This window comes from Osmerus eperlanus, chromosome 8 (assembly GCF_963692335.1).
Source record: "Osmerus eperlanus chromosome 8, fOsmEpe2.1, whole genome shotgun sequence".
Lineage (NCBI taxonomy): Eukaryota > Metazoa > Chordata > Actinopteri > Osmeriformes > Osmeridae > Osmerus > Osmerus eperlanus.
In genome coordinates this window covers 10,538,208-10,551,625 of record NC_085025.1, presented here as the reverse complement: position 1 = coordinate 10,551,625, position 13,418 = coordinate 10,538,208, and the positions used below count along the sequence as shown (strand labels likewise).

Genomic DNA, 13,418 nt, shown 5'->3' with positions numbered 1-13,418 from the left:
ATACGAAGAGAAAGCCTGCCAGAGCATAGGAGTCCATTGAGCCAGGTGAGACAGACCGGGAGAAGGGAATGTTGAAATAGAAACTCGTTTGGTATGTTCTTGTTACAGGGTCATAGGTGTACAGTGAAAAAGTGGATCTGCATCTACAACTCATTTGTCTTCTTTTCAATAATGATTAGAATCACACTGCATTAGATGTAGCCTACACAATATTCCATATAACAAAGAATAATTGATCCTTTCACATCCTCCTTATGCAACAGCAGTGGATATAAGGATTCCCAAGAGAACAGTGTTGACAGTGATTGATGAGGCATTAATAATTACCACATGTAAAGTGCAGGGTGTATGTCTGGATTCAGTTATAAGATTAGTGTGTAAATATTTCCTAGTCCATCATCTACTATACCCTCAGTTGTGAGTTTGATAAGTGAAAAGGGAGAGTATTCTTGACATTAAGGTGACATCCGACCCATTGCACTGCCTGAATGATCAGCGATTAAGATGATCCCAAAGATGTACTGTAGTCTGCTGCTCTGTGTGGAGAAGATGAGCCATTCTGGGTCTTTACATGATTTATGCCAAGTGTTCTTTTAGGTTTCGTATATGACTCATCTTGATCCAAGGAGACGAGGGGAGGGGGGTGGGGTGGCTTGAAATAGAACAGCTAGTACAGGGATAGAGTCCATATGTTGATGAGCACATGACTGGACTTCATTTGGGGAGGACAATGGACAGACAAGGGGGAATCGTTTTCGCCTCCTGCTTGTTCTCACAGCACCAGTCTGTTTGTACAGCATTATTCGATTAAATTAATTTTTCAATTACATTTGCTTGCAGTTTTTTTTTCCCTGTACCACAAACACACCGCAGACCATGCTGATAACTGTTGTTCTATTCACTCCCTTATGACACAGCACTGCATGTAATTAAAGCTTATGCACTTAAACAAGCACTCAAAACAAAACAGGATGCCATAATTACATATACTTTATTAACAAAAACAAATATTACATAATTCAGTCTCATATCATACTTGAAAAACAATAAACCTATTCAAATAAGCTGCATGTTAGCAACCTCTGATATGAAGTCAACAGCAGACAATTGAAAAAGTTGAGTAATTTTATATTTGACGGATGAGATACTTGCAGCTTACATGTTATCTTGCTTGTTCACCAATGCTGTCACTAGGGGGAGTGCAGAAGTGTTTATAACCATTCTGATGGCCAAAACCAGAATTTATCAATATACATGTTTGGAACAATCACCTTCCGTTGATCTCTCCAAGAAAGTTGGAGGTTTGATGACGACTGACTTCTCAGAGCATCCAGAGAATGAACAGCTACTCTTTTCACTCCATTCTTACTGGCTGGGCTTCTCTTCAGAGGTCAGGTCCTTCCACATTGGTTCCATGATGTGTTTAGGAATCTTTTCCATGGCGGTCTGAGAAGATGGAAGAATGTGCACGTTAACTACTGTGTGGACATTGGCCGATTGACTAAGCATAAACACCAAATATCAAAGCACAATCTAATTAACTAGGTAATCAAAAATCTAGAGCACGGAACAACATCTTAATGGCTCTCTGTAACATCTGTCAATCATACCTTGGTTACTTCCATGGCCACGCCCTCTGGCAGATTCCTCTGGATGTACTCCAGGTACACGTCTGCTGTGCAGCCTGTCACATGACACAGCTGGGTGGGGGGGGGGGGGGGGGGAGAGGACAGGGAAGAACGTAAACATGCGCAACTGATGTCCCACCTCACCCCACTGTTCATCATATTGGAAACCACCCTTATTTAAGTCTGTGGAGTTACAGGCTTATGAACCACAAGAAGATATCATGAAAAACCGATGGGGTAGATTGCCTAAAAGAACATCCTTGATTACTGTAGTCCTTAAAATGTGGGGAACAGAAATAGAATGAGTTTAAGATCATAAGGTTATGATTTCCTCACCTCAATACACCGATAGTGTGTCCTCATCTCATATTGGACTCTGTGCTTCTTGAAGATGTGGACAGACTTGAGTAGTGTAAATTTGTCAATGTTTTTGGGAGGCTCAAATCTGATGGAGAGCAAGCGTGATAGACAATTTTAGTGAATAGTACTTAGCAACATGTCAATCAATCCCACAAGGAAGATAATATAATTATGTTTTTAAACATAATTACAATTCAACTATAATATTAAGAGTTTTACCAGTAATGGATTGTAATCATGTTATGAATAGGCCTACACCAATATTATCAGGTAGTATGAAGTAGGCTATGTAAGATTCTGAACTTCTGAGCCTCTGTGACAACTCACACTTTGCCCAGAGTGATGCCCAGCTCTTTGGCTGCCAAAGAGACAAAAAACTGATAACTGTCCAGGACGGCCTTGTCATGGCCCTTCACCAGCACAGACACCTTCTGGAAAAGTACGTCAGGCTCCTTTGTTTCTGTCACCTAAAATGAGAAATACAACACCCGAGTAATGTGTTACCAAGATTTTTTGAAACAAATGTGTATGGGACATTAAATAAATACATTCCAGACCTGTATGTGTAATATGTGTAACCTATTCAGGAAAATGTATACACACCAAAGAAGGGATTGAAGCAGAGAGCCTTCCAGTGTGGATGCATGCGGTCGACGTCAAAGGAAGCCTGCTACAGTATGGGTAAACAGAAGGCTGTCAAATTCAACCCTTCTAACTAACACGTTTGAATAATATACCCATCACTAAAAACGCATCCTTAGGTCCTGTCGTAGTTGACTGCACTCATTAAAGCCATTCAGCATAAAGCTTGACTTCATCTATCAGTCATGCTTCAGCTTCAACTGGTTGGGGAATTTGTGAGAATACTGAGGCTTTCAAGACTAATGACGAGTGTGATTCCAGTATTCAAATTTTGTGTTTTAAATAAAGGTTAATCTACAAAAAATGTATATATAGCCAACTTACCGAATAAGTGTGCCTTGTGTTTGCCCTCTGCAAGCATTTAACGAGCGTGGTCCCTAAGAAAAAGATTTTTGGCAAGACGTGTGAATGACAGCTTGAGAGCTAATCCATCTCTAGAATACATTGATGGCTGTTGAGCTGCTTAGAAACGTGTACAATTCCTACCTAAAGAATCCAGATATATAATTTCAAGTTTGTTAAATACATATCGTACCGATTGTGAGATTCCAACTAATATCCTTGCTGCAGTGCGAATGTTTCGACCAACAGCCATGGGGGTAGCCATGATTCTTTTAAAGTGGCAGTGCACGAATACAATCTCTACATAAAGACGATGTTATGCTGCCCCTCTTGTAAAGGATGATAACTACACATTTAGGTGTGACCGCGAGACGTAATTTATTAACGATATATTATTTTCATATATTTCATTAAGTGATAGTACATTTAAAAAAATACAAATAAAAAGCGGCCGTATAGAAATTGAGGAAATAATGCTCTGACTGATACTATGATAAGGGCAATTTGTATTTAAGTGATTTTTGGTAGATTCAGAATGATTAGGAATCATGATCGTAAATGGTACTTCTTATGGTAAATCTTTCTCCAATCTGGGCTAGAATAAAGCGACAAAGCAGGGCAAATCATGTGTGTGTCACGTGATACAGTAACCAGGGCCCTGTGTCTGCCAGTACAGTGGCAGCAACAGAGACATAGAAGAGAGGTAAGTAAGCAATTGATCATCCATTGATATTAATCTGACGATAATGACAACAGGTTTCATGTGATTATATAGCAAGGACAACGTTGATATCCCCTTGTTACTATAATGTTCCAAATAATTGGATCTATCGAGATAGGAACGACAAAAAGGTTGCTAATGCTAATTAGCAAATCCATCCAAGTAATGCTATTGCTAGTCAAGCTAGCGAAAGCGAATAGTTGATGATAGTAGTGCCGAGGTCCTACAATGGTCAGCTAGCCCGTTAGTAAGTGTTCCTAGGTATCTAGGAAACTAAACATCGTTATTGTATTTGCTTAAAAAACGTAACACGGTAGTAGGTTGGTTTTTGGAATATGAACTTGTTAGTTTGACTAGTTTGTTAGCTAGCTAGCAAGCAAGCTAATGGCAGTGTGTGGGCATTTTAACCGTGTTTTTATTTGGATATTTTATGGGCTACCCAGTCAGACCAGCACTCAGTTTTTCTGGCTGTGCCAAATCTGTTTGTCAATGTGTCTAGATGACCTAAACGCTCACGCAAACCTATTGTCCAGTGGAACTTTCCATAGCCATAGCTATTGAGATTGTGGTAAAATTACCTTAAGATTCTGATAGATTGTTTGTGTGCATTTTGTCTCTATAGGCTACAGCTTCTTTAGAGGAGAGACTCATTGATTCGTCTCTCAAAGCCTCTATTGTGTTATACGATGCAAATGTAGTTCCTCACATTTTTATCCCCATCTTATATTGTTCGTTTTTTGTATTCATGGTATTTTTTGTGTAATGAAAGCTTGTCTAGTGTTCTTTGGCTTTGACATCCGCCCACGCACTCTCTCTCTCTCTCACTCCCCATCTCCTCCTATCTCTATCTCCTTTCTCTTTCTGCTTGCCTTTTATGCAAGTAATATGAAGTGTGGTGTTATTTTCTTTCTGTGATCCTTTCGATCATCCTGTTTTTGTTCTCATCAGCGCTCCTTGACGGGATTCCCGACGTGGATTGGAAGACAAGTTAGGTGACGTAATGACGTTGCCGGGAGAAGTGGCACTCCCGTGGGTAGACAGCTGATGCGAGGAGTCCCTACTCCTTCCAGACAACGGAGATCGCACAAGGAAAGCGGGCGGACGGTTTAATTATGACACACCGAATTTGACCATACTAAGAAAAAAAGACGCCCCTTTTTAATACAGGGCAGTTTCGGTTTAGTTTTCATATCATGATCAAGTGAAACAAAAGCCAGTGCGTCTGTGGATATGTTTCTTGTTTTTTTTTTGAAGATTACAAGAAGAACGATTTTTAAATTAGTTGGTTGCATGGATGAAATGATGAAGCCACAATTGCAATTAAATGGTACATGGATGGGCCTTTTAGTGAATCTTGGTCAGTAGTTTGCCACCCGACCTGTGATCGATACTATTATACCAGCTGATACAGTGGCTAAAGGTAGGACCGATTTGATCATTACATTCACCAGTGCCTTTTCCGTTTATGCAATCTTTATCTGCCACTGTCATTCCACGTTGTAGACGGGCATGCTTTCGCAATCAACTATCTTGGAATAATTGAGACAACTTGTATCATTTCAGACACCCTAACCTAAAACAGAAAAACTGCCAAAATACTTCTTCTTTTTTTTAACGAGTGGTCCATAGTCCTAGTACATTCTTGAATAGCATGGGGAATCCGTAATAACCCAAGATACCCTCAAATATTATGCAACACTTTTTGTTGCCCGGTACCGATTTCTATACATCGGAGGCGAAGTACCCATAGCTGGGCCAGCGCTAGCTTCAAACAGGCGCCTGACTTCCGAATCTCCCGGATCATTTTGGAGCAGCGCTCTCAGAAGGCAGGCATGTTCGCCGCCGTGGAACATGGACCCGTGCTCTGCAGCGACTCCAACATCCTCTGCTTGTCGTGGAAGGGCCGGGTGCCCAAGAGCGAGAAGGAAAAACCGGTGTGTAGGAGACGCTACTATGAGGAAGGCTGGCTGGCCACCGGGAACGGGAGGGGAGTTGTTGGTGTTACGTTCACATCCAGCCATTGTAGAAGAGACCGGCCCACTCCACAGAGGATCAACTTCAACCTCCGAGGGCATAACAGTGAGGTAAAATAACTTTGGTTGTTTTATCAACAAAATGTATACATTTCGATTGCGAAGAATGTTTATCCTAGTTATTGAAGCTCTCGGCATTGGCCCACAAATAAACGAGTTAATGCATTATGTTCAAAAAGTACATTTTTTTTTAATCATCACCTTAGTGGTAAGGCATAGACATGTTTGATGCCATGTCAATTAAGCACTCTTGACTCATAATTGCATGTTTGTGTGAAAATATTTGAATGCACTGTATTCTCAATGCCTCTCATCCCACAATTCAACAGTGTTTGAAATGTCCTCTCAGCGTGAGAGTGTAGTTTGGTACTGTGGGTCAGATGGGCCAAGCTGCTGTGTCAGCATTCCAAAAGGCAGCTGACTGGAGAGTGGAGCCCTACAGTGAAGCACTGAAGTGTTGTCCATTCTGCCCACTCACACAGGGCTTTAAGCTAGTTCCTGGCTCTCACAGTGACAATATGGCGGAGCGTGGGCCTATGTGCTCTATGTGGCTCGCTGGTCCACCACAATACGGGCCTACCTTGGCGAGGGGTTTTAAGTGGTGCTGAGTAGCCTCAGAACAACAGCCTGCGTTCCCCAGGGTTGGGTTTCCTGTCCACCTGTAGAGACCGAGATTCTCCCCTCCTCGTCGTTTCTCCCGTAATGAAGTCGATCATGTCTGTCCTCGGTCCATATTTGATATAAGGCAATAAATAAGCGGACGCTTTGGGGGGGAATGTAAAATCCATCATTTGGTCGCCTCGGCCCGGCGCATAATTCTGCGTCTTTGACAGTCGGGAAATTACGTAGCCTAATGAATTCTGTCAGGTTCTGACGGATATGCTCGCTCGTTCACATCACAGCTCTGGTGATGAGCAGCGAAATGGAGAGTTGAGTTTCTGGTTCGTGAGACCGAGGAGTGTCTCTTCAAGTTGCCGGTGATATGATTTTGGGGTGAAGTGTTTTGTTCCCGGGACCTGTTGGTGAGGGAGCGACATGGTGTAGAACAGACACACAGGGGGGGGGCTGTAGGAAAGGAAGTCATATTAGTTAGCCTACTTTTCTAACCACTGAACGCATTGATGCTGAGTATGACAGTGACACTGTAGTTATCCTCCATGTTTTAGAAATGCTCCGTAGATGATCGAAGGAGAGGAGAAACGTTTCCCTTCGTGTGATAACCCATCTGCGAACCCAAAAAGCTGCTCTCTCAGCATCCTGGGGGGAAACCTCTTAACGTCCTTCAAACACCAGCCCTCAACGTCGCCATCCTGGCTGAAATGACATCATGTCCTGGCTGTGACAGACACACTGTTCCGAGTGTAAAACAGACCAGAATACCATGTTAGCTTCTCCTCATAGGAAACCGCTATGTGAGCCAAGGTTAAGTAAGCATATTGTTCACCCCAGCAGCATTGACGACACAAGGATTTTTGGTTATCATTACAACGTGGAAGGTTAGTTTGAACCGCAAGTGTCACAAGGTTTTGAACAGAGAGGAGCTTTGAACTGAGGGGTGTTTTGGCCGATAGCCAGCCCTGGTCATGGAGGAAAAGTGGATGCCAGCTTGTGTAGAACGACAGGCACTTGTCTGGCACTCTTACATCTGAGGTGGACGTCTGAAAGATGGGGTCTCAAGGTAATAACAAGGACCGGACCTTCTAGATGGATGCTTGTGTTCTTGCCCTAGTTTACATTTTGTTTTGTTTGTTTGTTTTACTTTTCACCACTCAGTAAGGGCTGGGGCCAACGCTGATTACAAGGTAGCTAGCTCTCAGGGGTGTGTGTGTAAAGTGTCACACCATGTTGGACTACCTGCCATCTATACTTTGTCTTTGTTTTGACCATTCTGGTTTACATGCTCATGAAAGGACGAGAGGGAAAATTCCGAGAAGCACAGAAGACACACTGTTGATTCGAAAAGTTGTAAAGTGGAAAGGACAACAGAAGTCAGGCGACAGGAAGGAAGGGAGACTGAGGAGGACAGAGAGAGAGAGAGAGAGAGAGAGAGAGAGGGGGGGGGGGGAGAGAGAGAGACGAGAGAAGGTGGTGATACAAAAGAAGACAGAGTAATGGGAAGAAACGGTATGAAAGTGAGAGAGACAGACAGAGGGGGAGGGAGTAGGGAAGAGAAAGGGTGAAAGGCTCCTTAAGGCCAGGAGATGAGACGCTTGGCCGTGCAGGGTTCCTCTGGCCAGGTGTGAGTCTCCCACACGCTCTGTGATGTGGACTTCAAAGCGTCACGGCTCCAGAGAGGTAGGAGAAACATGTGTGTGAGAGGGAGGGAGAGAGAGGGAGATGGGGAAGGAAGAAAGAAAGAAAGCAAACGGAGAGGAGAGGCAGGCGAGGGAGGAGGCAGCAGGAGATGTCATCATCTGGTTATGTGTGTACCTCGCAGGCCTAATTATTTTGCGTCTTCTCCGGCAGGGCACCTCAGTCCTGCTGTTCTCCCGGACCAGACTGTGCTAGCACCACAGCTCTGCCCTGACCAGACTGTGTGCTAGCACCACAGCTCTGCCCTGACCAGACTGTGTGCTAGCACCACAGCTCTGCCCTGACCAGACTGTGTGCTAGCACCACAGCTCTGCCCTGACCAGACTGTGCTAGCACCACAGCTCTGCCCTGACTAGACTGTGTGCTAGCACCACAGCTCTGCCCTGACCAGACTGTGTGCTAGCACCACAGCTCTGCCCTGACCAGACTGTGTGCTAGCACCACAGCTCTGCCCTGACCAGACTGTGTGCTAGCACCACAGCTCTGCCCTGACCAGACTGTGTGCTAGCACCACAGCTCTGCCCTGACCAGACTGTGTGCTAGCACCACAGCTCTGCCCTGACTAGACTGTGTGCTAGCACCACAGCTCTCCCTGACCAGACTGTGTGCTAGCACCACAGATCTGCCATGTCAGCACGTTTCTGCCATGTCCCACATCTACCTCATTGAAGGACGCTGAGTTGTCATCACAGATTATGTGTACGTGTTTGTGTGTTGGTGTTTCTGTTTGCAAGTGTGTGTGTGTGTGTGCGTGGTTGTGCGTGCGCGTGCATTGGTTTATAGGGGCAGTGAGGCTCTCCTTTGGCCTACATTACAGCAACAGCTGGCAGTGGGACATAAGCATCTTTGCTACAAATCTGGTTGTACATCAGAAATACATATCCTGCAGTATCTTGCCCCAGTTGAAAAGAACAAGTAAAGGGACGGGCCTTTAAATGAGATTGTAATAGCCTCCATCTGCTCCAAGACTTATTTTAATAATATAATCTGAAAAAGCAGCCCCCATCTGTGGGCAGAGTGGCACTTTTCAACGATCCAAAAAGAGACAAAAAAAGAGGACAAGTACATGAAAGTTAACAGTGGTTTGCCTGTCAATCTTATTCCCACCAGAACAGATCACGCCGGCTGATGACAACACTGTGCTTTGAGTTCTGTCTCTTTGTTTGTGTGAGTGTGTGTGTGTGTGTGTGTGTGTGTGTGTGAGCGTGTGTGTGGCAGGCAGTGAGACGAAGGAGCATTAACAGTGACAATCTCAAGGGAGGCGTTTTACTTTTGGGGCTAAAAATAAGAAATGTGTACTGTCATTGGAGACTGCAATAAAGCAATAAAGAAAATAGGCTGTGTGTGTGTGTGTGTGGGAGAGGGGGGACAAGTACAATATGAAGATCAACTCCGTGGTGAGTGTGGTGGCTGGTTCATTGTTCCCAGTCCCTCTGTGTCAGTAGGAACACACCCAGTCTTCCCCAGTGGGTTTGGGAGCAGACTATCCCCCTGGAGCCCCTCCTGGTCCTTCCTCTGGGGGTAATAAACTGCAGGCTGATTGGAGGTGTCATATTCCACCAGGTGGAGGGGGAGGAGACCCTGGGGCCACTGATGACTGTTGATCTGTCTAGCGCTCTCTTTCTCACTCACACACACACACGCACCTACTTTTGATATACGTCTGCTAATGACAGAAACTGACCTTAACTGCACTCTTATTACCACACCCAACGACAGAGCACCTCCCTCAAGTCTACTCAGAAATCCCATTTGGGAACTCTTGTCGGGCCCGCGGGGTGAATAGTTGTGTTTACTTCATGACGTAGGCTGCAGCCTGCAGTGGATCGCCAGTAGGGATCATATCCCCTGGCCTGCACTACACCACTGCTAGCACTCGACAAGCCAGTCCAATCAGAGATGGTGATTTGCCAGGAAAACAGCACGGTCTGAAGCCTAGCCTCCAAAGTGGTTGTGTAATCCTGATAAAGCACAGAGCTGCATCCCTCTGCCTGTCTGCCCCCTGTGTAAAGCTCTCCCCCCCCCCCCCGCCGCCCCGTCCCTGAAGCCCAGATGTGGTGGTGGTGGTGGTGGTGATGTGAGTCTGTGTGGGACACGTGTCCACGCGCGGCGCTAAAAAAACAGCCTCCTCCCGCCCTGTGACGCTCCATCCTGGAGCCTCATGAATAAATCAGCTTAGAGCTGTGGAGGAGGAGGAGGCCATGTGGGGACAGGCTCACAGCTGACCTGCCCGAGAGGAGGGGAGGACAGGGGAGGGGTGGAGGAGGGGGAGAGGAGAGCCAAGAGGAGTGGAGAGAAGAAAAGTGGGGACAGGGAAGGGAAGGGAGAGGTAGGGAAGAGAGGGGGGCGGTGGCGTGTGGTGATGTCAAGCTTGGGCGATGGGGCGCAAGCTCATCTAGCTGGAGCTCGGTCTTCACGGGTCGCAGTGGATGAGCAGGTGATGGCTAATGTAACAGCTCTGGTCATCCTCAGCCATGTCCAGTCGAGTTTGGCTGAATCTTTTCCAATGTAGTGTGTGTGGTGTGTCCCTGAAAAACCTGCTTCTTTTCTCCTATGTCATCATATCTCTCCCCCTTACCTCTCACCCCTCGAATCTTTCTCTATTCCCCACCCCCTCCTTTCTCTTTCTCTGTTTCTCCTCATTAGGTGAGCAGACCTGCAGCGTGTTAAAGTGTCAAAAGCTGAATGTGCTTACTGACAGCTTTAGCACGCTAATCTATCTACCGAGGACTTATTATGTAACACACACAAACACCTACACCTGAGAGAGTACGTGTGTGTGTGTGTGAGAACGAGAAAGCGACACGCCATAAAGTCTTCTCCAAGGCCGCCGTGTCCAGTCGGTAGCGCCCAGTGCCCAGCCTCCCATTATAACCAGCGGACATGCGCTTTTATCAGATATTGATATGTAATAAAGTTCTGCACTGCCCCCTGCACCCCCCCCCTTCCCCTCCACCTCCAAGGTCCCCCTCCTGCTGACCCTCATGTCCCGCAGCAAATCACCCCCCCCCCCCCCTTGCTCCCGCCCCCCGGCATCAGGTCCTAGCGCAGCGCTTTTCTCTAATTGAGTTCCCCCTCTGATTGAATGTCCCATCAGACACTGACACAGAAGGGGGGAGAGAGGAGAGAGAGGAAGAGAGACGAGTGTCGTTGTTTTTTCCCTCTCCTTTTTTTCTCTCTCTGTTGCACTTGTGTTCTTGGTGTGTGTGTGTTCATCCATTGTGTGTGCAAACATGTTTAGAGCCTGTGTGCAATTCACCAGTGGGAAGCTACTTCTATGCATAGAAAATGGTAGTCTCACACCCTCTTCCAAATTAAACCACTTCATATCCTATTCCGCAGATTTTCATTAACTTATTCATTAGATTTCCGGTTTCATGAATAAATGAATATGGAACTTATAAAGGTGGTCCAATACACAGTGTGTTCGCAGCCTTTTGAGAAATCCATTTGGTTACTGTTATTGTTTATCAGTCTCTGAGGGGGGGTTGTGAGGCGTCGTGTTCTCCTGTCCTCCAGTGTGTCAGTCTCTGAGGGGGGGTTGTGAGGCGTCGTGTTGTTCTCTTGTCCTCCAGTGTGTCAGTCTCTGACGGGGGGGTTGTGAGGTTGAGTGTTTGGCCAGCAGACTGTCTTCACTGTCTCAATGTGACGTCTGATCCTCTGAAACGCTGTGTCATTGTGTGATGCTCTGCTGCCCTCACTAATCCCCTCACACACACACTCAAGAATTGCCTTCACCTCCGTGGAGAGACCAGGTGTGAGCGTGCTTAAATGCATGTGTGTGTGTGTGTGTGTTTCCATGTGTCCGTGTGTGTGAGTGGTTACTTCTTTATTTCCCGCTGTTGCCTTTTAGTCTGCAAACCTTTTTTACTGTTTAAAGAAAACCGATCCAGTAAATCAATCTAGTTAGCCTGAGAGGGGTCGCAGACAGTGCACTAGTACATCCCGAAATAATCAACGCTTGATGGCCGCCAGAAACATGTCACATGAACGTTGAGCCTCGTTGTCTCTATCTCCAGCCCTGTCAACACGCAATTACAGAGCAGGAAAGCGCTTTATGCTCACACAAACATGTCATATGGAGAAACAGAAACGCATACACACCCTAACTGTTCCTGTCCTACCTCCTAACAATCACAACGACCTACCACGGCGTCGCCAGCGCATTTAAAACAAAGCCCTCCGGAGGGAGCGACATTGACCAACCAAAAGATCCATTCTGATCTACCTCTGCTCCGGCGCCTTACAAGGCTCTCTCTCTCTCTCTCTCTCTCTCTCTCTCTCTCTCTCTCTCTCTCTCTCTCTCTCTCTCTCTCTATCTCTATCATGCTGTGACACGGACGTCCAGGACCGTGATGGATGAGGGCAGGTTGTCCCTTGTGTGTCTGGCCCCGCGCTCCCCCTCCTCCGTAGCACGGAGCTTGTCTTTGTCCGGCCTCCTATCAGTCTTGACAGGGGGGACAGGACCCACAGACCTCCAGGATGGATGTCTGTGGGAGTGGGCGGCTGAACGGTGTAAATCTGGCGCACAAGGACAACTTATTCTGGTTGCGTGGCGTGCGCGTGCGAGAGACGGGGAGGATATAAGGCCGGAGGGATGGATGTTATCGGAGATAACTTTCCCCCGTGTCCAGTGGAAATGGGCGGCCGTTGGAGCTTGAAGCAGGAGCATGTTTTCATGGTGAAAGCGTGTGTGTCTGTCTGCGTGTGTGTGCTCCTTCAGAAACCCACAGGGCAGATTCACACACAGTCTCCGTCCCACCTCCGATCTCCAGCACGCACCAGCTTGTACCAGAGGTTGTGACCCCGCGAACAGGTGGTAGGTGAACGGTCAATCCCGCTGGAGTGTGCCCGTCCAACGTGCTCTCCCCCTCGTGAAGGCTGCTGCTGAGCATGATTGATGGACGAGTGAGGGTGGGGGGGGGGGGGAGAGAGGGCAGGGGGAATGGCTAATCTACTGCTGAACCCATAGAAGGGCTGATCTGATGGACCTGCGGGTCAGTCTAAGCTGCAGGAAAGCTTGCTGTGTTTGTTTTTCTCGGACTGAGTGTGTGTGTGCTCTCCACGTGCTTACAGCGGAGGAGATTCTGCACCAGGCTTGAGATTATACCTATGGGAATAGGCAGAGTCACGCTACAGACCTGAGAGAGTAGAGAGAGAGAGAGAGAGAGAGAAAGCGAGAGAGATGAGGGAGAGGGAACGTTCATACCTACTCTCGTTCCCACCTCCCCTGGTGTGAGTTACTGCCAAAGGTCAGAGGTGGCAGATGTGCTGCAGGTACACTGTGTGTATGTGTCTCTTTGTCTTCTCCATTGACCTCAGGGGTCGTGGCTCCGCCCACAGAGCTGCTGTCACCGGCAGACCAGACAGCTGGATCTG

At 46.8% G+C, this 13,418-nt stretch overlaps 2 protein-coding genes across 3 annotated transcripts in view; one reads left to right on the top strand and one right to left on the bottom strand.

Moving 5' to 3' along the window:
- Positions 1–972: 972 nt before the first annotated feature.
- mrps10 (mitochondrial ribosomal protein S10) lies at positions 973–3,299 on the bottom strand. Its single transcript, XM_062467320.1, has 7 exons — positions 3,166–3,299; positions 2,955–3,007; positions 2,592–2,658; positions 2,316–2,455; positions 1,965–2,073; positions 1,611–1,700; positions 973–1,446 (listed from the first exon to the last, which is right to left on the bottom strand). The coding sequence occupies exons 1-7, from the start codon at positions 3,235–3,237 to the stop codon at positions 1,366–1,368; spliced, it is 612 nt and encodes a 203-aa protein (XP_062323304.1). The 5' UTR covers positions 3,238–3,299; the 3' UTR covers positions 973–1,365.
- A 275-nt stretch (positions 3,300–3,574) lies between these two features.
- Positions 3,575–13,418, top strand: part of tulp4a (TUB like protein 4a) — a 27,277-nt gene continuing 17,433 nt past the window's right edge. For both annotated transcript variants that reach the window (XM_062467218.1, XM_062467217.1), the window contains exons 1-2: positions 3,575–3,675; positions 4,642–5,777. In XM_062467218.1, the coding sequence (XP_062323202.1) occupies positions 5,526–5,777 (252 nt within the window). In that variant the 5' untranslated portion in view covers positions 3,575–3,675; positions 4,642–5,525. The remainder of the gene's footprint in view (positions 3,676–4,641; positions 5,778–13,418) is intronic.